Below are 24,597 nucleotides of genomic sequence, written 5' to 3' on the forward strand. Positions count from 1 at the left end.
CCATTTTAACTTGAGTAAAGACAACTACTCTGAGTCAGTATCTCATCATGAATTTTCTTCCAAAACCATTTGGCAGGTTTGGTTATGTAAAGTCACTCAGGACTTTCCTTTCCTGGCACAACAAAAGCTCTTCCAATCTGGCTCCTCCTGTATTGAAATTAAGTTGTTTTTCTGACCAGAAGCCCTCAGTGCTCAGTTAATTACTTTTTTGTCACATTAACCACATTTTATCTTCATCTTAGAACATTCAATAAACAAGGTAAATTGTTAGTTAGCTAACAAAGACCAAGCAGCACAATAAAGTGGCTGATAGACTCTAATTCAGAAATACCCAGGAGTAATTAATTCACAAACTGGCATTTAAGGATCTGCATCAGAAAGGCACCTTTATTCACTGTAATATGTAATAAAGTTGGAATGTCTTGAAGAAGGAAGAGACTGTGGTCAAAGGAGCTAACCTTGCCTTCAAACATCCAGCCTTTCATCAACCTACTCAATAGAATCTCAGAGGAGCTGGGTTTTAATTCTGGTTCCCACATTTGCCTGCTGGGTTGCCTTGGGCAAGTGACAACTTCTCCATGCATCAGTTCCTTTATCTGTAAAAAGGGGATTAACTACTTGTACTTCCTCCCCTTACATGGTAAGCACCATGTGGGACAGAAAATGGGTCGACCTGATTATCTTGCCTCTACTCCAGTGCTTAGTGCAGTGGTTGGCATTTAGTAGGCACTTAACATATACCACAGTTATCGATTAGACTGTAAGCCTGTCAGTGGGCAGGGACTGTATCCGTTGCCGATTTATACATTCCAATCACTTAGTACAGTGCTCTGCACATAGTAAGCGCTCAATAAATACTATTGAATGAATGAATAGCATCATTACAGTCATTTAGCAACCACTTGGTCTAACAGAGTATTGGGAGGTGGAAAGTTAAACAAAATTTATGACTCAACCCCTTCTCAATCTCAAAAGGAAAGTCATTTAAGTGGTATGCTGGCAGAAAACAGCCTCACTGGACTATGAATAAGGCAATTGGCCACAAGAAGCATAGTTGACTTCTTAGGTTTCAAATCTATTCAGAAGGATATTGAAAATTAAAGATTTAGACATTAATTAGAAGACAAACTTGGACTAGCTAGCATAAGTATACTAGAAGGCTCAAATTTAGACAGAGGTACTAGTGGTTAAGAGAACAGTGTGAGTGAATGGATGGAGGCAGGAAAGTTGAGAGTGAGATACAGTTTGGAAGTTAGCTGGATAGGAATGAAGCTAGTGGCTGGGAAGTAGCAGGTAAAACAATAGATACCTAAGGTGGGATAAGTTGGTGGAGTGATTTGAAACTGATTGGGAGGAGGGTTTTGAGATTTGGAGAGCTGTGCGCCAAGCAACTCTTTAGGAAGATGATCCACACATCAGCATAAAAAAAATATTTATCTGGATTGGGAAAGAGCTAAAGAGCTAAAGAGAAGCAGTGTGGCTTAGTGGCAAGAGCATGGGCTTGAGAGCCAGAGGTCATGGGTTCTAATCCCACCTCCACCACTTGTCTGCTGTGTGACCTTGGGCAAGTTGCTTCACTTCTCTGTGCCTCAGTTACCTCATCTGTAAAATGGGTATTAAGACTATGAGCCCCATGTAGGACAACCTGATTATCTTGTATCTACCCCAGTGTTTAAACAGTGTTTGGCACATACTAAGCACTTAAATACCATATTTTTTAAAAAATTAAAAACAAATAACTTATAAGAAGACTGGAGCATATAGGAAAAAAGTCTTAGAAGCCCAGGGAAAAATGTGGAAAATGAATGAAAAGACAACAAAAGAGAATGCCTGCATGGTCCACTGGCAGGACAAGAGAGGTCATCAGACAGAATGAGTTATTTTCTCAGAAGTGAAGAGCTCACCTGAGAAAGGAGAACTGGAAAGTCCTTAAAGCTTGCTAAGGATAAGCGGGAATTAAAGTATTCCAAAGTTGTGAGTCATTTCCTGCAAAGAATGAGGAACTTAAAATAAAAGGGTCTTAAAATATTCTACCAGGTGGAAATCAACTGGGGATTCAGTGGGACAATTGACCCTCATGGGGTAATAGGTATACTCAACGTGGAAAAGATAGCAGAGGGACTCAGCGCATTATTTATTCCAGCTTTTACTGAGAAAAATGTTAGGAAAGCTACATAACTTGATTACAGAAGTAGATAGACGAACTGGATAATACTGTGGTGATTATTCGAGGTGTGTTAAACCAAAGTGAAAACAAACTGACACACTAGATATAGACAAATCATAGGGACCAGATAGCATCTGTTCATATTTTCTGAAGGAACTCAGAAGAAAGTTGTAGAAGTCCTGATGAAAGATTGTAACCTAGTTACCAACCAGCACTGTTCGAGTACACTGGCCTATTTGCAAAAACAGAAGAAGGTCTGGCATGGAGCAAACACGTCAGCCAACAACATAGCCTAGTTCAAAGAGCATAAACCGTGGAGTCAGGAGATGCGGATTCTAATCCCACACAACCACTTACCTGCAGCATGACTATAGTTGAGTCACCTAACTTCTCTGTGCTTCAATTTGCTCATCTATAAAATAGGGATTAAATACCAACTCTCCCTTCTTCTTAGACTGTCTGCCCATGAGGGATAGGGACTGTGCGTGATCTGATCATCTTGTATATACCCCAGTACTAAATACTGTGCTTGGAACATAAGCATTTAAAAATAATGATGATAATAATTTCATTATTATTACTATTTTTATTGATATTATCCGGAGGCAGCAGCTCTCTGGACTCCTTCTTTGCAGGCAGAACAAAGACCCTAGGGCATGGAGATAGCCTAGGAGCAAAAGGGAAGGTGGGGGCAGATAAATTTATTGGAAAAACCTCTGTTCTTTTAATCCAATCTGAGCCAGATGGGCCAAAGCTCTGCAGATTAGCTGCTGTGACCCACACAACCCCAAAAGGACATTCTTGGTGCAGAGTCCTGAATTGGTCTCTTTGGGAAATTACAAAGGAAAAAGCCAATGGTGTCAGTGTCCTTTGGACCATAAAATCAAACCTGTCATCTGTTAGGAAAATTAAACGTCTTTTTTAAAATTTTCCTAAATGCTGGAGGAGTCCAGATTTTCCATCCTTGGGATTTCCAGGTGAGGCCTGGAAATCCCTCAGAAGCGGCATAACTGGGAAGAACCTCCCCCAGAAGATAGATCTGAGCCCAGGGATGGCAACCAGTGGCACCTAGTGGCAAGGAAAACCAAATTTATGAACTAAATTCTTCCTCAAAGCAACTGCTGAGATGGTTTTACTATTTTCACATCTTTCCCATTTCTGAGAATTAAACATAGTTATTTGTTTTCTGCTTCCCCGATAATAGATGACTTTGTGGTTCACATAAGACTAGATGCAATTTTTAAAAGTTCAAATGAAGAAGCTGAAATATTTTTTCATCATTTATCCTTCAGCACTGTGTATGTATATAGAAAAAATATGAATGTGCATGTATCTGAATGTGCTTATTACATATATATATACACAAATTCATCTATGTAAAATATATATTTGTAACTTACATACATGCAAATCATATAAACGTTCCTATCATATATATTCTCCATCTCTGGTCTGTAAGCTCCTTCTGGATAGGGACTGTGTCTGTTAACTCTGTTGTAATGTATTCTCCCAAGTGCTTAGACCAGCCATCTGTAAACAGCTAGTGCTCAATCAATGGTATTAATTCAGAGCTTACTGTATGAGGTACACCATTCTAAGAATTTGGGAGAGCACAACAGAATTAGAAAACATGGTTATTGCTTGCAAGGTATTTAAAATCTAGTGGGACCTTTTGGCAAACTTTTATTCAATAAAAGCTCAGAATCTGTATCCTTACATGTGCATGTACAACAGATCTACCTCAAATATATGTGATGTTTTTCTTCTGACCCCTAACAATCTATTTTGTTTTAATTCTGGGATTTACATAGTGAGTGAACATTGCAGCAGAGAGGTCTGGTAGGTAAAAATGTTGAGAGGGGTTGTTCTCCTAGGCAAAGACTTCTTGGTAGATCAGTGTGCAATGTTGAGTTGTCATTTACTTCAAAGATTATGATGCTGATTGTGAGACTGAATCTGTGAATGTCAGTGTCATTAAGAGAGACTATCTTGCACACTTAAACCATGAAAATATAGTAGCACCCCTGTTCTGGCCCCTTGGCTTTGGGCGAACATTAATCAGAACGCCAGCGCTGAAAGGGGAAAGCTATTGTTCTGTTGCTACATGACAAGTGCTTGAGTTGTTTATGCAGCAGTGGTGATGGTTTGTGCAGAGTCAAGCAGCATGACTTAGTGGAAAGAGCATGGGCTTGGGAGTCAGAGGACGTGGGTTTGAATCCCAGCTCCACCAACTGTCTGCTGTGTGATCTTGGGCAAGTCACTTCACTTATCTGGCCTCAACTCCCTCATCTGCAAAATTGGTATTATAACTGTGAGCCCCACGTGGAGCAACCTGATAATTCTGTATCTATTCTAGCGCTTAGAACAGTGCTTGGCACATAGTAAGCACTTAAATACCATCACTGTCATCCACACTCTCTTGTCCTGTCCTTTTATGCCCAAAGGCATATTTGGCTAGATGGTTGATAAGGAGAATGGGTATCTTCTGTGATCAGAGAACAGAGTACCTCTGGGACTTCATTAGATGGGGGCTTCACTGTGTTCTCAAGTCACCTGGTAAGCCATCGCTTTGTATCAGTCTCAGAATTAGTTAGTGAGGGTTGGAGGGAGGGGTCCTTTCCATCCTCTGCAAAAGTCAGGGGAAAGCAAAATACAACAACAGAAAAACAAAACAAAGAACAACAAAGCAACAGAATAATACACAGTTGTTCTCTGCCCAACTAAACACACAGGAGCATCCTGATAGGGCATGTGACAAATGGTTGCCTTAGGAGCAGAGTTACAGAGCTATATTTCTATCAGTGAATATATTTGGAAGACCCAATCCCAGCAGCTGTCTGACTGCAAAAAATGATCCCATTTTCAGCTGCCATTCTGCTGAGGGGAGACACTGAGACATTGTGCATCAAGATCTCTTCTCCTTGAGCTATCAAGATGTCCAGTCTCACCTAGTGCTGTGATAGACTGTGGGGATGAAAGCTTTTCAGGGCCTCAGTCAGAGGGGTTTCAATATAGAGGGATACTTGAAGAGAGTGAATGAGTAGGGTAGAAAGAACCAGAAATTCCTTGAAGGCAAGAGTCATGTCTACAAATTCTACTGTGCGTTCATGAAGGAGACAATTTACAATAGGGTAATGAAAATAAATACACTGAGGAGGTATGTATACATGTGTGCTAAAGACACTGTAAATAAGTTCATAAATGCTACAGATTATTGTAATATATTGTAACAGTATTTTTTCAAAAGCATTATCGAAAGTAAACTATCTCTACTGTTTTCTGAGTTCTCTTTCTCAAGGCATAACCAAAAGAGGTTTCAAATTGGAAAGGCAAGAGAATTTGTAGAAGTCCAGAAAGTTAATATAAAAAGGGTAGTTCTGCTATTTTCATGAACGTTTTGCTTGAATTTGTCCCCGATTTTTCTAGCACAATATTCAAGAATGCCAGTTCCGTTCCTCTTTTACCAGAGCCAGGTGTAAATCCACCAAGAACTAACATTAACTGAGGACCAACACTGACATCTGCTGTTCAAGGAAGACATTTCCATTACATAACTGACAGGTTTCTCATTTTATGAAGCCAAGCTAGGTCAAGACACAGCAGCCTAGTAAAGACATACACATTTCCTCACTTGTTCATTCTCAGTTGATTTTAGAGAGCATGTTCTAATTGTAGATACTGTATCAAAGGTGGTGAATTAGAACATATGACCATGAACAATGCCATTATTGGCCAAATGCATGGTCCATCCAAGTTGTCAAAGTGACCTCACAGTGCTTGGATGGTTGTACTCCCTGATATCCTCTGTGATATTTAGCAATTTCCCACCTAATACCTCTCTCAGGACCACATCTGGAAAGTTTCCTGTACTCTACCAGTCTAGGCTATGGGAGGGAGAGTCAAGCAGAGGCAGACCCATTCGATTTTCAGTATGGGTAGTGGCTAGCTAGTGGAAGGCAATCTGCTACAAGTCGAAACTCACCTGTGCTGGGCAGCAGCAGTCTGGGAGAGAGTCGAGGGCAGAGACTCAAGTTTACTGAGAGGAAGAAGGCAATGGTAAACCACTTGTGGATTTTTACCAAGAAAACTCTATGGCTACACTAACACAATGATTGCAAATGGAGATGGGGCGTTTTGGGAGAGATGTGTCCATGACATCACTATGGTCAAAGATAATTCAACAGTATAAGACAAGACAATCTTAACTTCTCGGTGCCTCAGTTACCTCATCTGTAAAATGGGGATTAAGACTGTGAGCCCCACGTGGGACAACCTGATTCCCTTGTGTCTATCCCAGCGCTTAGAACAGTGCTCGGCACATAGTAAGCGCTTAACAAATACCAACATTATTACCAGCTAATATTCCTGGTCTTGCCTCTAGTTACCCATTCGAATTCTATAGTTAAGTTTACCATCTGCTGAGTGAAGAAATAATAAACATATTTGTTCATCACTTTCTATGTGCCAAGCACTATACTAAGCACTGTGGTAGATATAAGATAAATAGGTTGGACACAATGCCGGTCTCAAGGGGGAGGAAGAAAAGGTATTAAATTCCCATTTTACAGGTGAGGAAACAAAGGCACAGAAAAGTGAAGTAATGTGCCCATGATTATGCATCAGGCAACAGGCAGAGTCAGGAGTAGAACCCAGTCCTCTTAATATCAAGCCCATGTTCTTTCCACTAGATGATGCCACTTGAAATGTTTCCTTAATTTGCTTTGAACTTTTTATTTCCCAGTCCCATGGGGCTATGTGTCATTGTGAACCACAATTCCATGTTCACCTGGATTTTCCCACTCTGATTTTATAGACCACCCATATTTTCTCTCAGCCATCTCCTTAACAAATGAAAGAAACTCAATCATTTCATTCTATCATCAAATAGAAGCTGATTATCCCTCTTTTTATGGTATTTGTTAAGTGCTTACTATGTACCAGGCACTCTACTAAACATTTGAGTAGATCCAAGCTAATCAAGTTAGACACAGTCTATGTTCTCCCTGGGGCTCACAGTATTTATCCCCATTTTACAGATAAGGAAACTGAGGCACAGAGTAGTTAAGTGACCTGTCCAAGGTCACATAGCAGAAAAGTGGCAGAGCCAGAATTAGAACTCAGGTCTTTCTGACTCCCAGGCCCATGCTTGATCCACTAGGCCATGCTGCTTTTCTTTTTTGACTCCATTATGTCATTCCTAAAGTATCACAACTAGAATTTCATGCTTTAATCCCAGTGAAGACATATCATAGCTTCATATAGTGGAAACACCATGACCTTTACTTTGTTAATTCATTCACTCAATCGTATTTATTGAGCACTTACTGTGTGCAGAGCACTATACTAAGCACTTGGGAGAGTGCAATTCAGCAATAAACAGTCACATTTCCTGCCCACAATGGGCATTTGTTTTCCTGGTGGTGCCCAGAAAATAGTTGGTCTTAGCATTTTTGAATGCTGCTCGGCTCTATACTGAAGATTGAAAATAGCAGTCTACAATGACTCAGATACCTTTCCTGAACTGTGACTGATAGGTCAGAGTGATCATGGTACAGCTGTAATGTGGATTATTTTTTCCCAAGGGGTATATCCCTTGCAGTTGTCCAAATTCAAATGTAACTGTCATTTTTCTGTTCAAGTTTCAGTGTTTTAGAGATCTTCCTGCAGTTTATGCCTGAACTCATAGCATTCTACTCCTTGCAAGACGTTAGTGTAACCTCTAAATTTGGAGATTTTATTCCACAATCCTTCTTCCATGTCATTGATAAGCTGAACTATTCTCAGTGATGTGAAAAGGTTCACTGTGATCACCGCTGTCAACAGCATTTACTATGTACTGACTATGTGCAGAGCACTGTATTATGCATTTGTGAGCATGCAATAAAATAGAGGACACGATCTCTGACTTGGAGGAGTTTACAATCCCATGACCTGGATGGGAGGAAAAAAACACAAATACAATACATACAATGAGAACAAAAGGAGAAAAACATAAACACATTTAGTAATGAAATGAAACCAAGATGGAGTTCATAAAATATTAAACATAATAAACTAATATTCATATCAGAGTTTAAGACTGCAGTTGGGATAATGATGACAATCATGATTATGATATTTGTTAAGGACTTATATATGGCAAGCACTATTCTCAGCCCTGAGCTAGTTGCAAGGTAATCAGATTGGATACAGTCCCTGTCCCACAAAGGGCTCACAGGATAAGTAGGAAGGAATAGAAGTTAATCCCCATTTTACAGATAAGCTAACTGAGGCATGGAGAAGTTAAGTGACTTGTCCAAGGTCGCACAGCAGACAAGTAGCAGAACTGGGAAGATAATCCAAGTCCTCTAAATCCTAGACCCCTGCTCTTCCACTAGGTCATGCTGCTTCTCATTATTTTGGTAACAACATTCACTGTGATAATAAAATATCATTAATTTGCTCCTGTTAAGTTCTTTTCACCTTTACTGGACAATACATACACATTATTTTAAGAGTTTTGGTTAACAAATTATGATTATAACCATCTCCTGAAACTTCAATCAATCAATCAGTGGTATATATCGAGCATTTACTGTATGCAGAGCACTGAATTAAGTGCTTCAGAGTACTGTAACAGAGATGGTAGACTCGCTCCCTGACCACAAGAAGCTTACAGTCTAGAGGGGAAGACAGACTTTAAAATAAGTTAGATATGTACTTTAAGTACTGTAGGGCTGAGGATGGGGTGAATGAAGGGTATGAATCCATGTGCTAGGGCAACACGGAAGGGAGAAGGGGATACAGAAATGAGGGTTTCGATGGGTAAAGCCTGTTGGAGGAGATGTGATTTTAGTAAGCCTTTGAAAGTGGGAAGAGTGACTGTCTGATAGACGTGAAGGGGGAGGTAGTCCCAGGCCAGAGGCAGGACATGGACAAGGGGTAGGAGGAAAGATAGATGAGATCGAGACACATTGAGTAGGTTGGTGTTAGCGGAGTGAAGTGAGCATGTTGGGTTGAAATAGGAAATAAGCGAGGTAAGACAGAAGAAGGCAAGATGCCTGAGTGACTTAAAGCCAAAGGTAAAGAACTTCCATTTGATGCAGAGGTGGATGGGCAAGCACTCAAGGTTTGTGAGGACTGGGGAAACACAGATCAAACTGTTTTTAGAAAAATGATTCTGGCAAGGGAATCGAGTATGAACTGAAGTAGGATAAGACTGAGGCAGGGAGGTTAGTGAGGAGGCTGATGCAGTAGTCAAGGCAGGAGTGGATAAGTGCTTGGATCAACAGGGTGGCACTTTGGATGGAGAGGAAAGGAAGGACTTGAGCAATACTGTGGAAGTAAAACCAATGGGATTTGGTGACAGACTGAATATACGGTATGGCAAAGAGACAGAGAATGGTTCTAGAAGCCAGAAGACCTGGTTTAGAGTCGAAGCTGTGCTGTTAGCCTGCCATTGACCATGGGCATGTCACTTAACTACTCTGTACTTCAGTTTCCCCATCTGTAAAATGGGGATAGTACTACCTGCCTTGTCTCCCTATCTCACAGGGTGGTTGAAATGAAATAATTAATGTGAGGCTACTTGGGTAATTAAAGCATGATAGGTATTATTAGGAGAAGCAGTATTAGTATATTAGTATTATTATTAGGTACCAAGGTATTATTATGGAGAAGCAGCATGATGTAGTGGATAGAGCACAGGCCTGGAAGTCAGAAGGTCATGGGTTCTAACTAGGGCTCTGCCACTTGTTTGCTATGTGACCTTGGGCAAGTCTTTTCACTTCTCTGTCCTCAGTTACCTCATATGTAAAATGGGGATTAAGACTATGAGCCCCACATGGGACAGGGATTTTGCCCAACCTGATTTGCTTGTATCTACCCCAGTGCTTAGTACAGTGCCTTGCACATGGTAAACACTTAATACCACAATTATTATTCATTATGAATGAGAGAGATGAGTCAGACATAATGCCATGGTTATGGCTGTGTGAGAAAGGGAGGTGAAAGGTAGTGAAGACAGATCTTTAAGAACAAGTGAGAAGTTAAGGAGACAGGAACCTGTATTTTTCACTTGAAATAATTATTCATTTGAACTTTTCATTTGCCAGGTTCTTTTCCTTAAAGAGAATTGCAGAACAGTACTTTATTTTCTATCTTTATTATTCATTCCCCTCTCATTATGATCATTTATTTTATGTTGATATTTTGCTTGAGACATAAATATATTAGTGAATGGCTCTCAGGTTAAGTGAACTGAAATCGTGTTTTATTTTTCATCATTTGTATTATTCATTCTCCTCATTTTAATAATTCATTTTCTTATGTTCATATTTTGCTTGAGGTTTATAAACATCTCTATAGATGACTCAGGGATTAAGTGGACTAGATTCTTAGGTATTATATTTTGTTTTTCATTTCAATTTTTAATAATTTTGTTCATAACAGCAATCAATTTCCTGGGGTTTATAAATATCCCACTCTGGATAATAAGACCAAGGATTTCCAGGCAAATTAAAACTAAAATCTGTTGCCACCTCTGGCAGCTTCACCCCACAACCATGATGAGATATGGGTTGGACCTTGGGGTTAACCAACCAGGGATATAATGCCACATTCACATTACCTAGGCACTTCAGCTTCCAAATTCCAGTTAACCATAATCCACTCAATCCAGCTGAAACTCAATCCACTAAATACAACTGAGACATACCCAATGGCAAGCCCAAGAGATCCAAACTAAAAGGGATTGCATCAGGAGAAGCATTGTTCTGGAAGGGTCAGAGGATTGTACCCTGCTAGCTTCCCCAACAGGTTTCCTATATTGTCCCTCATGCACATTTCCTCTAAACATCCAATCTGAGCACAAGTCAGATTCCTCCTACCTTCACTGGCAGCAAAGAAATGGAGATCACAGAGAGAGAATGGCATCAGCCACATCGGTAGATCCAGGCAGATCCCTGTTTGCCACATAAGCAGCAGCTTCTGGTTCATCTTTCTAGTGCCAATAAACAACAACAAGAAGAGGGAACATAACTTTGAGGACAGAGACTGTTTCTACTGATTCAACTGGACTCTCCCAAGGGCACTGTACAATTCTCTGCATACATGTGGGCTTGGTAATTCAATCAATTGATTATAGTAGCCTAATAGTAAATTCTAGCCAGAAAAAGAGAAGAGTTGTGGAAGTTTCAAAAAGAGGAGCATCATATATGAATTAGCTACAAAGAAGTGGCAGAAATGAATGTGTCATCTGGGCTTTGCAGTGGGGGGTTAATGACCACACTATGATTAACTCATCAGCTAGCAATGGAAATTTTGATAGTTAAAAAAGCATCTACATGAAAATTCGAATTAGGCTTACTGAAGTACTAACTAGGGTGCTGAATATTTAGAAAATCATTTAATGGGATTTCAATCCCATAGAATCTACAGGAGAATTATAGTGGACCAAGTAATGATTGCACTGAACAATTAGAAATCAGCTCAAAGGGGAGAAGTAATATATTCCTAATGAAAAAGCTGATAATTACCTTTATGTTTTTGATTTAATTGAAACTGTGGGTCAGAACTACTTTGTGACATCAGGCTTTCCCAAAGTTCCCCAAGTTACACAAGCTCCTGCCCTGAGTCACTCTGATGATCCCATATCCAAATCTCAAACAGAATCCACTCATCACCTTGAACTGAATTTTTCCAGTTCTCATTTCATGTAAATTGAAATAGGAAGAAACCTCTTAAATTTCTGGCACAAGACAAGGTGTTAGTTTAGATTTTTGCAAGTTTATACACATTAGTACATTCACCTATTGAATCAGTAGCCTCCTAGTAGAATCTTCTTAGGAAAGAAATACCAAAAGATCTACAGGAAATAAATAAAAACCTTCCAATAAAATCACCTATAAGATCAGGCTATGCTTCTGAGGCATTTGCTGAAAGCAAACAATATATTGTTGTTAAAGTATGATGCCAAAGAGGGGGATATGAGGTGAGAAAGTAACTCGAAAGGATGGGCAAATTAAGGACATAGCAGCATATGGTGAACTTTGTTGAGTTCTATGTCATATACTGAAAGAGAATGAAAAATAGCGTCGATAAGGACAGGGGAGAGAAAAGCCTGGCAGAAAATTAGCTTTTAAGACTGATAAAATATGAATGGAACTGGTAAAAGTGCCTGAAGTCTTCCCAAAGAGCCCTTACAAGTTGTACCCCCAAATCCTCAGGACTCCAGGAGTTGCTCAGTGCAGGCTTCTCCCTCCCTCTCCACCATCAGACCAACATCACCAGAGTCAAGCCCTCCCCCCCCGCCACACCCTTTGTTAAGAAAATCTCTCACTGTAATACTTTCATCTCAATAAGAGCATATGCAGATATGCACATGTATGATTGACTGACTGTGGGAAGCACCGTATTAAACTCCAGGAAAGCATGCACAGCTGGGAATTAGACGTCATCCCTATAGCCCAGGGGCTCAATTAAATAACTTTAATCTGGGCATTCAAATATCACTTGAATTAGAGTTTACAAAGCAATTTGCAATTTTTATTTTAAAATTACTTTCTATACTCTTCCTTTCTGTCCGTGGAAAATGTCCGGGCTACTTATTTACCTAGCCTAATGAAAACAAATACTTTATTTTCTTAAAAGATGAAAGATAACCATAACTAAAGTGCCAGGAGATTTGGCTAAGGCTTCTGATCTTTACAACCATGCAGCTGCCTTTGGAAATTGTGCTGATAAGAAGGCCATCCCCAAGAAGCCCTAACCTTCTTGTTAATTATGGCATCATCTTCCTGGTATGCCATGGCTATTTCCCTCTGCATCTCCTTTATCCACTACTATTCCAGCAGTGAGAACTTGTTACCTCTGGCAACTTCATATGCAACTTTATCTTGTTTGGCTTCCATTTCATCTTGTATGGCAGCATCCTCTTCCTCACCTACTTTAACCTCTTCCGCTACTTGATGATCATTCACCCCATGAGTGAACAAGATAAACAGTGATGGTTTGTGCTGCAGTGGGAATCGTTTCCCTTCCTTTCATTCCCATACCTTACTGATTACCAACAAAATTCCTAACTGATCCTCTTGCTTTGACTTAACTAGCTCAGAGAACCTCTCCGTTGTCAAATAATGTAATTTGCTTCTGACTACCAACACCTTCTTCTTACCCTTGGTGTTCACGACCCTCTGCTATACAGCAATTATCTGCATTTTAACTCGAGCACCTCATACTCACAGCTACTATAGGCAGAAATCTAGGAGACTTGCCATTCTCCCCCTACTGGTGTTTTACATCTGCTTTTTGCCCTCTCGTGTCTGGAGGGGCATTTGGTTTGAATATCAACTCCTTTCTGTTAGCTGCTACACTGAAAATCAAATTCATGATACTTAGGTGGATTCTAGGCCGTTAGTTGCCCTAAACAGGTTTGGTAACCTGTTCCTATCTGCTGTGTTAGGAAACAACTTCTGTCAGGCATTCTGCTCTTTTTCAAGGTGCAAATCAAACATTTAACTCCAGCAAGCAGCTAGAAGTTAGAAGGCTGCCTCTTGAAATATCAAAGTCATTTCTTTATCTGAAAATAAACATCTGAATATGCAGAGTTGTCACTTCTGAGAAGTTCAGGGACATTTCTCCCTCAGTAAAACACAAAGAGGGTACTATATATCTAAGCAATATGTCAGGTGGCAGGCTACCGACAAGGATTTTTCAGTGGAGGACAAGATGTCACAGGTATTTTGGTAACTGTGACCAGGTAATCATGTGGCAAATGTGTTTGTTGAAGTATGTTTGTTGTTTTATATTTTTCAATATAAGAATCGACTTAGGGGTTGTCCCTTTTGCATTTAAAGTACTCCCAATAAATTGCAAGCTCTTCTAAGTAGAAACCTTGTCCGCTATTTTGGAGGTTTGCTCTCAAACATCCAGGTCTGCACACAGTAGACAGTAAAACATGGATGGTGTTGATGATAAAGATGATGCTAATAAGGCAAGGCTACATAAATTAAGTGAACCTAGCAAAGTTACACTTTAAAGATACGATCACAACGTTTTGGGAGCCACTAGCTCTGAGTCTGCCTGGACAAACTTGATATAAATGTGTCTGCATGGCTGCTCTGTGTGAAAGAACCAGGGATGCAAAAGGGAAAGGAAGAGAGTGAATGAAGAAAAAGTCAAGAAAAAAAGTGAGGTGATAAGGGGAAAAAGGAAAGGGGAAATGTATTGAATCAAACAAGTAAAGAAAATCCATGCCATAGTGGGAAGGCTTCCTATGCAAGTAAGTATCCAAAGCTCAAAAAAGTAAGTGTATTTTAGCTTTCTTGTTCATTTGAGTTTTATATAGTTATATAATATTTCATAAAGTAGTTTTCAATAAATAATAATACAGTTCTATATGGAGGCCTTAGAACACTTTTTAATGATGGTACTGTGTGACACTTTTGATCAGTTGCAATTGAATTTTGATTTAAAAAAAAAAAAAACATTTTTTTCTTTCTATTTAATTCTCTGGAGAAAATCATAGCAGGTTTTTTGACAGTTACATCAATTTGTGAATTGCCATGCTTCAATGATGCTGAAAAGTAAAAATATGAATTTACACAAATTATAGCAAAGGAAAATTAACTCTAGATTGTATTTGGTGAGTATGGGCCACCCTGTATTTTTCTTGGTCACCACTATTTTCCATTACAAAGGCAATATCTGCACAGTACTCTGTGGAGCAAAATGAACTTCTGGCATCCAACAAATATCTTCCAGAGTTACACAAGGCAACAGACCTCTCCCGTGAACTACATTATCACCAATCCTAACTCAGAACTCAATCCTAAAACACTCATGTCAACATGTTCTCCTGATTGAGCGCCGACACAACAACATTTTCCACCAATCCCCAGTCTTGTCACATATCCTGGTAAACCGCTGCTGCCCTAGGAACTGCTAAAAGAAAAAAAAAGGCAGTGCAAATTACTCATGCCACAAATACTGGGGGAAAACCACTTGGGTGGGAGCTGTTCGTTTACGCCATTATCAAGAGTACTGCCCTACTGCTAATAAACTGAACAAGAAAGAGCAGAATGGCCAGAAAGAGAAATTGTTCTCATACAGGAAACAACAACAACAACAAAAAAACCACATTTTTCCAGATTTATTTTCTTGACCCTAGTTCATTAACAAATTAATAAATCAGTGGTATTTGATGAGGAGGGAAGCAGTATTGCCAAGTGAAAAGAGCATGGGCTAGGGTCCCAGAAGTCCTGCGTTCTATTCCAGGCTCCACAACTTGTCTGCTGTGTGACCTTGGGCAAATCACTGAACCTTTCTTTGCCTCAGTTCCCTCATCTGCAAAAGTAGGGATTCAATACCTATTCTCCCTCCAACTTAGACTGAGCCCCATGGGGGATCTAATTATCTTGTATCTACCCAGTACTAAATATAGTGCTTGGCTCACAGTAAGCATTTAACAAGTAAGTACCAATATTATTATTAAGAGCTTACTATTTAAACAGAACAGCACTAAATGCTTGGGAGAATATAGTACACAAAGTTCATAGGTTCCTAAGGTGCTTACAGTATAAAGGAGGCGATTACAGTATTAAGGGAGAGACAGTCTTTGAAATGAATTACAGAAATGTACATAAGTATCATAGGGCTGAAGTTGGGGTGAATATCAAGTACATAAAGGGTACAGAGTCAAATGCATTATCAGCAAAGAGATAACGAGTAAGGGAAAGGAGGCCTAGTTGGGGAAAGCCTCTTAGAGAACTGATTTTAAGAAGATTTTGAATGTGGGGAGAGTGGTGGTCCATTGTATATGAAGGGGTAGGGAGTTCTGGACCAGAGAAGGGACATGGACAAGGGGTCAGAGTGAGGTAGACAAGACTGAGGTACTGTGAGTAGGCTGATGATAGAGGAGTGAAACATATAAACCGTGTGGTAGTAGTCAATGAGGTAAGATAGAAGGGGGAGAGTTTATTGAGTGTTTCAAAGTTGAGGGTAAGGGGCTTCTGTGGAGGTGGATGGGGAACACCTGGAGGTTCTTGAGGGGTGGGGAGACATGGACTGAACTTTATTTAGAAAAATGAACCAGGAAGCAGAGCAAAGGATGGATTGGAGTGGGTAAGAAGCAAACAGCAGAGCAGTCAGTAAGAAGGTGATGCAGCAAAGATGGGATATGACCATTCTTGGCATGGGCCTGGAAGTCAGAAGGTTCTGAGTTTAATCCGGGTTCTTCCACTTGTCTGCTGTGTGAGCTTAGTTGGATCACATCACTTCTCTCTGCCTCAGTTAGCTCATCAGTAAAATGGGGATTTAGATTGTGATCACCATATGGTTCAGGGACCAAGTCCAATTTGATTTGCTTGTATCTATTTCAGTGTTTAGTACAGTACCTGACACATAGTAAGCAATTAAATTCCAGAAAACGGTCTTGGATCAGTGTAGTGGTAGTTTGGATAGGGAGGGAAGTACAAATTCTCGAGATGTTGGGAAGGTAGAACAAACAAGATTTGATAACAGATTGAAAGTGGGTTGAATGAAAATGATGAGTTGACAATGATGTCAAGGTTACAGACTTGTGAGACAGGGAGGAAAGTGGTGTTGTCTATAGTGAAGGGAAACACATGAGGAGGACAGGATATGAGTGAGAAGATGAGGAATTCTGTTTCAGACATGAAAATAAGATTTCCATTAATCTAAGCTCCTGATGTCAGGGAATGTTTCTACCAATCCCATTTGTACTCTACTTTCCTAAGCACTTAGTACAGTGCTCTATACACAAAGTGCTTAATAAATATCAGAGACTGATTAATTCCCTATTCCTACCCCTTCAACACGGTTTTTATTTGTTCCCTGATTCCTTACAGCTCCTGATTGCACTTTGTGCCCCTTTGTGAATTTACCACCCTATCCTTTTTCCCCCTCCAAGGCCTGGGAGGGACCACCTACCCACCCTTCCCTGCCCCACCCAACCTGTTCCCCACCCTTGGCAGTTCCAGAAACTAGGGCTGCAAAGCTGGAGAAAATTCCAGACTCAGCAACCAAATAAGTCAAAATAGCAAAAAAAATTAAGCGATGCCAAAAGTGAACAATGGGGCTGGGGTGAGGGTAGGGGTGGAGATTTGAGGGCACAAGGAGGATGAACTCAGAAGTTGCAGAAATAAAGGGGGGGAACATCTTAAATGCTGGAGTGTTGGTGATGTTATGAAAATCTTTAAAGAGTGGAAATAAAGTGCGGGTGGGAGGGGGCAAAAGGTGGGAAGAGAAAGGGTAGAGGATGGGTTTACCTGGTTTCTATCCAGGGATGCCAAACTGGCATGTCCTTGGAGAAGGAAAGTAGAACAAGAGTTGCCTGTCCTTCTTGCAAAGGGTTTGCTGCCACCTAGTGACTGAGTCCCCTAGTAATTGTCTATCAACCTGACAGGTTTACTGATGTTTTTGCCATCTTCTTACTCTCTCCCCTAGGTTTAAAAAAAAACAAAAAGGATTAATAAACTTGGCAAGCCAAAGAAGACTTCTTGTTCAGAGGATGACCTCAAAATGGGATTTACAGAACTTCACCCTGAGTGAACGAAAATTTACAAAAATGTAAAATTGGATAGATAAAGTGTTGGACACTTTCTGGAAGAGGCTACATTGGCTGCAAATGCTGTGACACTGCCTAGAGAGTCAGTCTTATCTAGGGAAAAAAGCCGAGTCAGGATACCTAGGATCTGCCCCACCCCCTGCAGTCATCAACCAACACCACTTGAGGAAAGTTCCAACATCATGGCCCATAGCCTGAGGTCAACTTGCTGTCCCTATAGATGTCAGTGACCAGATCTTTCTCATCTGCCTGAGGGCTGTGCTGCTCTTTCTACTATTCAGGCCAGCGATGGCTACCAGCACTGCAAATATCTCAATATCAGGAAAGAAGTTAAAAGATAATCTGGCTTGCCAGAAGAGGTTTGAGCTGTTTATCTCGCATCTACAGCAGTGTTTGGCATATTACAATTGCTTAACAAACACCCAAACAAAACAATTATTGTAATTATTTCTTTCTAACACTTAACTAGCGCTCCTATTCTGCACCCCAAGACACTGATTGGTCCTGGATTCTTAGGGGAACCCAACTACTTGCCAACATGACATAAAGATGATTTTTGAGTCTTAGTATAACCACTCACAGGACCAACCAAATCGTAAACAACTCTCTGAATAAACTAACTGATACTTACTTTTATTATAGTAGTTTTTAAGTGCTTACTAAGAACCAAGTATTGTACTAAGCACTGGGGTAAATACAAGATGAGCTGATTGGACACAGTCCATATTCCACATGGGGTTTTCAGTTTAATCCGCACTCCACAGATGAGCCAACTCAGGCACAGAGAAGTTCAGTGATTTGCTTAAGTCACAGAGCAGACAATTGCCATAGCCGGGACTAGAACCCCAGTCCTTCTGACTCCCAGGCCCATGTTCAATCCACTAAGCCATGCTATTTGCAAGACTGCTTAGTTAATTTTATGGACTTCTGCTATCAACCCTCAGCAAAGGAAAACCCAGTAAATGGATCATGGGTCAGAGATGAGTATTAAAAGTTCAAGGCTCAACCTAAAATCAAAGTGATTCAGGTCTCCAGTAAATGAATATTTGTTTCTAATTTCTACAATATGAATAACATTGTTTCCAGAGTGCTGCAAAACAACTATGTACATTATAATAATAATAATATTGATGGCATTTGTTGGGCACTTACTATGTGCAAAGCACTGTTCTAATCGCTGGGGGGGCATATAAGGTGATCAGGTTGTCCCACGTGGGGCTCACAGTTTTAATCCCCACTTTACAGATGAGGTACCTGAGGCACAGAGAAGTTAAGTGACTTGCACAAAGTCACACAGCTGACAAACAGCGGAGCTGGGATTAGAACCCATGACCTCTGACTCCCAAACCCGTGCCCTTTCTACTGAGCCACGCTGCTTCTCTTTTGCATTTATACACCAGAAATCAATGAACTGTGTACACTGACTAATACACTATCATTCTCCATTATCTCAGTTTTTAAAACCATGAAAGCTAAATATTTACTCAACTGCTCAAAGCAGTTTCCACAGAGGCAAAACTAATTGTTTAAGTATCTCATGGGCAGCAGATCACTCCATGAATTTATCATTCAGGAAAGAGTACTCTTCCAAAGAATACACACAATTCTCTTTGAGTGACCATAAGTGAGGAAGTTGAAAAAACACTCCAAAGCCCTCCTGCATAATTTTTAGAATGATTGATTTTGTTTCTCATACCAAGACTGGAGATGAGAATATTTTTTTCTGAGCTTTTTTCTCGCAAATGAGAAACCTGGGTGACTGTAAACCTGAAGAGGGTGGTGATGGTTTCTCCCAACTCAGCTGTATTGTATTCTCCCAAGCACTCAGTATAGTGCTCTGCACACAGTAAGTGCTTAATAAATACCAATGATTGACTGATTTTATCAGGGCACAAGTGGGACAGGACTTGGGAGAGCCAAGCAGGCTTCAATGAGCTGGTGGACCGGAGCAAAAAAATTTGATATTTTCTTATCAGACTCTCTAGTCTTGCAGGGAGCTGGGATGAGCAAAACTCAGAGTCCAGCTGTAAAGTCCAAAGGAGTAAAAATAATAATAATTATTATTATGGTATTTGTTAAGCACTTAACTATGTGCCAAGCACTGTTCTAAGCACTGAGGTGGATACAAGCAGATTGGGTTGGACACAGTCCCTGTCCCACGTGAGGCTCACAGTCTCAATCCCCATTTTACAGATGAGGGAACTGAGGCTCACAGAAATTAAGTGACTGGCCCAAAATCACACAGTTGACAAGTGGCAGAGCTGGAATTAGAATCCAGATCCTTCAGACTCCCAAGCCCATGCATTTTCCATTAAGACATGCTGCTTCAAGCCACCTCATCAGCTCCTCCTCGTTGGCTGGAACCCCCTGAGGACTCACTGACCCCACAGCATTGGTACTTGTGATTTCTGATCTGTACCCAGTATGAAGAAGGGTGTGGAGAGTAATAATAGTAATTAATAATTGTGCATTAAGTACTTGGTTTGTGCCAAGGACTAAACTGAGAGGTGGGTTAAGTGCAAGATAATCAGGTTGGACAGTCTATCCTGCCTGAGACCTCCAGAGTATGGGGGAGGGAAAACATATCTACAGTCATATTTAAGATGTAAAAACAGGCCAAGATAAGTGATTTGCCCAAGGTCACACAGCAAACAGTAGGGACAGAATTAGCACCAAGGTCCCTGACTCCCAGGTCCAGGAAGTTTCAGGGTCTTTTGCACATGGCAGTTCCACCACTGGTACCATTACTGTTCCTTTCAACCCCTGCTTCTGCCCTATATGTCTGTGAGCCCATTGTAGGCAGGGATTGTTTCTATTTGTTGTTGAATTGTACTTCCTAAGTGCTTAGTACAGTGCTCTGCACACAGTGAGCACTCAATAAACACAATTGAATGAATGTCCTTCCTCCCAACTGTGCTCCCTCTGTTCCTGGAAGAGGGAGAGAGAGAGGGAGAGAGAGAGAGAGAGAGAGAGAGAGGGAGTGTGTGTGTGTGTGTGTGTGTGTGTGTGTGTGTGTTACTTTTAGAAACAGTATGATCAAGACTATCATAGCAGATCTGGGAATTAATAAGATTGAGGCAGCACAGTAAGGTGAATGTAATTAATATATTTCAATCAGTAACTGCCCAATTTATTTTTCAAACTGATGACATTGTTTCCTTCACATCTAGCTCTTTGAGGGCTAGAGTCAGGCCTACTAATTATTGTACTCTTCCAAACGTTTAGTAAAGTGCCTGTTATAGAATAAACACTCAAATGTTATTGCTTGATTGATTTAACCAATCCTGTGGGACTATGTCCAATCTGTTTATTTTGAACCCACCTCAAACTTGGCAAATACCATTAAAAAAAACAAAAACACTTTTTTAGGAATTCACAATAGAAGTAGAAAACACAGCCCTATCTTTGAGTAGTTAACATCTCTTCCCACCACTTCTGTCTTCAATATATCAGAGAGCCTCTAGTGAGTGACCAAAGGACCTGGGGGAATTTATTTTGTAAGGTGCTGTGGGTATATCCAGAGTTTGAATCAAGCCTTTAGAGTGCTGGGTCAGTATTAGTTCTTTTATGTTGATGGTTTACTTTGCCTGCTTGGTACATAGTAAGTGCTTAACAAATACCATTGTCATTATTATTATTATTCAATGTTCAATCATATTTATTGAGCATTTCCTATATGCATAGCAAGCATACCAAGCTATGCCCATAGGTATACCAAGCACTTGAAAGAGTACAATACGACAGAGTTGGTAGACACATTCTTTGCCCACAGGAACTTACAGTCTGTAGAGGGAGACATATTAAAATGAATAAATTACAGAGGTGCATCTAAGTGTTGTAAGGCTGAGGGTGGGGTGAATATCAAGTGCATAAAAGATACAGAGCCAAATGCATAGGTGACAGAGAGAGGAAGGGAATTAGGGGGAAAGGAAGGCCTACCTGGGGAAGGCTCTTGGCAGGTACCTGATTCTAATAAGGCTATGAAGTTTGAGAAAGCAGTGCTCTACCTTATATGATGGGGAAAAGAGTTCCAGGTAACAAAGAGGGTGTAATGTCCTTAGGGAGGGAGGATATTAGGGACATAATGAGCAGGCAAGTTCCATTTCCTCATCCAAGGCTGAGCCACAAACCTAAATGCAAACCTAAATGAAATTCTAACTAATAAGGAGATTTTAAGGTAAACTATTGGAAGGATGGACAAGTGGAAAGGTGTCATTCTCTCAAATGATAACTGTGGTATTTGTTAAATGCTTACCATATGCCAAGCACTGTACTAAACGCCATGGATGTACAAGTAAACCAGGTCAGACACAATCCCAGTCCCACATGGGGCTTATTTAAATAAGAAGGGAGAACAGGTATTGTACCCCCATTTTGCAAGGAAACTAAAGCCCAGAGAAGCGAAGTGACTTGTCCTAAGCCCCACAGCTGGCAAGGGGCAAAGCTGGGATTAAAACCTAGGTCCTCTGACTCCTGACTCCCAGGTCTGTGCTCTTTCCACTCTTCCACTCTGCTTCTCTTCAGGGCCTAATATAGTGCTCTGTATAAGGTAAATCCATTGAGTATTAAAGAAAAATGAAGGGAGAAATGAGCATTTCTCCACTCTAACCTTCCCATTTTATGCCATTCTCGTAGACAGACAAGTTTTAACTCCATTATACTTGGGCAGTTGTCAGTATCCACAGATGCCTGTTTCCTTGACAAAGAAACTCTGCCCTCATTATCATTCTCAACTCAAGCCATACAGAGAGTTTCAGCTCCTGGATCCAGAGTCAGCTCAGAGTCAAATTTACACTTGGATTCCAGGGGCAAAAAGGAAGCAGGGGTTTTATCTGGGATGAGGATTGCAAGAGGGCCAGCTTCAAAGAGCTAATAAATATTCACTAATTGTAATCCTTTAAGCCCTCTTGGAAACCCTTTGTTGTTATCCCTATAGTCTATAAGCTCCTCGTGGGCAGGGATCATATCTCTCCACTCTCTTGTACTGAACTATAGAGAAGCAGCGTGGCTTAGTGGAAAGAGCACGGGCTTGGAATTCAGAGGACATAGGTTCTAATCCCAGCTCTGCCACTTGTTTCTTGTGTGACCCTGGGCAAGTCTCTTAACTTCTCTGGGCCTCAGGTACATCATCTGTAAAATGGGGATTAAAAGTGTGAGCCCCACATGGGACAACCTGATTACCCTGTATCTACTCCAGCTCTTAGAACACTGCTTGGCACATAGTAAGTGTTTAACAAATACCATAATTATTATTATTTTACTTTCCCAAGCACTCAATCAGTAGCATTTGTTGAGTAATTATTGTGAGCAGAGAACTATTCTAAGCACTTGGGAGAGTACCATACAACAGAATTAGCAGACATAATGAGTTTATAGTCTAGAGAGGGAGACAGATAATATATATAATATTAATATGAAAAGTATGTAATTTAAAGGAATGTACATTGGTGCTGTGAGGGATTCAGGGTAGGGCAATTATCAAATGTCCAAAGGTCACAGATTTAAGTGCATAGATGGACACAGAGAATAGAGTAAGTCGGGGAAAACAGGGCTTAACTGGGGAAGTCCTCTTCGAGGATAAGTACTGAACTCTGCACTCAGTGTTCAGTAAATACCCCTAATTAATTCTCAGAAACCTTATATGATCAAGACTGGGGGTTCAGCTTAAATGGAGTGAGCGCTTGTCAGTCAAAATGTAAAGATTTGAACATTGGAATGAGTATTGTGAGATTCAATAGATTAGCAATGGTGAACTGCTAAGAATCAAACAAGGAAGGGGGTATGGGGATAGAGAGAGAGGGAGAGAGAGGGAAATCCTACATAAAACCCCTTTAGACCACATGCTGTTAGATGATCCTACATATTTATCCTCCCTTGGTTTAGTTCAAACTTGGGTCGAGGTCTTTCTTTCCAGAAAGTGATAAGCACTGCTATTTCTCTTGCCTTTAACTTCCCGGGAATAAGGGAATTAAAACTTCCTTTTCTGAAGGTGTAATGGATCAGCCTAATTACCCTTCAAGCTGAAAAAAACATTAATCCTTCTGATAACCTGAAGCTGATAAACTAATGAGGCAGAATAGCGAAGTTTTGCCAGATCTTGTCGAAGTGCTGACAGAACTTGTTTCCCCATCAGAATTTAAGTTTAATGAGTCCAGATTTAAAATACTTATGGTGCTCAGATCAAAGAATATTTGAACGACTAACAGTACATCTAAGGCCAGTCCCAGTTTAAATGCACAGGTATGATGTTCCCACTTAAGTTAGAAACCACATAAATACTGATTGAACATTTTCTTCTGCTTAAATGCCAGCAACTGAGTGATGGGCATTCTGAATATTGGTATTGACTCAGAAATAAAAATGATTCTCACCAGCACTTAGGTCCTTGATTTTTCAATCCCTTTTCCCAACTGGTCATATACAGAGACTGTGAGCTTGTAGTGGGCAGGGAATGTATCTGTTTGTTGTGGTATTGTACTCTCCCAAGCATTTAATACAGTCATTTGCAGACAGTAAGCACTAGATAAATACAATTGAATGAATGAATATACACACCTATTAGTACTTAGCCAAAGGCCTTGAAGCACATGTTTTATGGTATTTAATAATAATGATGGTAGTTAAGTGCTTACTATGTGCCAAGCACTGTTCTAAGCACTGGGCATTTGTTAAGTACTTACTATGTGCCAGGCAAGGCACTAAGTTCTGGGGTAGACAAAAGCTAATCAGGTTGGACACAGTCCCTGTCCCACATGGGGCTCACAGTCTTAATCCCCATTTTGCAGATGAGGTAACTGAGGCTCAGAGAAATTAAGTTGCTTGCCTAGGGTGATATGGAAGGAAAGTGATGGAGCCAGGGGTTAAA

The 24,597-nt window shown here is 40.4% G+C and overlaps 1 protein-coding gene and 1 long non-coding RNA gene across 2 annotated transcripts; one reads left to right on the top strand and one right to left on the bottom strand.

Moving 5' to 3' along the window:
- Positions 1 to 12,952: 12,952 nt before the first annotated feature.
- Positions 12,953 to 13,663, top strand: OXGR1 (oxoglutarate receptor 1). The gene is given in 4 exon segments (XM_016227500.2): positions 12,953 to 13,012; positions 13,015 to 13,132; positions 13,135 to 13,194; positions 13,197 to 13,663. Coding segments are annotated over 4 exon segments (705 nt in total).
- An 885-nt stretch (positions 13,664 to 14,548) lies between these two features.
- Positions 14,549 to 17,595, bottom strand: LOC114814796. The gene is made up of 2 exons (XR_003762594.2): positions 17,434 to 17,595; positions 14,549 to 15,088 (listed from the first exon to the last, which is right to left on the bottom strand). It is a non-coding gene; the product is annotated as an uncharacterized LOC114814796 (long non-coding RNA).
- Positions 17,596 to 24,597: the final 7,002 nt, after the last annotated feature.

The sequence above is a fragment of the Ornithorhynchus anatinus genome, chromosome 10 (assembly GCF_004115215.2).
Source record: "Ornithorhynchus anatinus isolate Pmale09 chromosome 10, mOrnAna1.pri.v4, whole genome shotgun sequence".
NCBI classification, from domain to species: Eukaryota; Metazoa; Chordata; class Mammalia; order Monotremata; family Ornithorhynchidae; genus Ornithorhynchus; species Ornithorhynchus anatinus.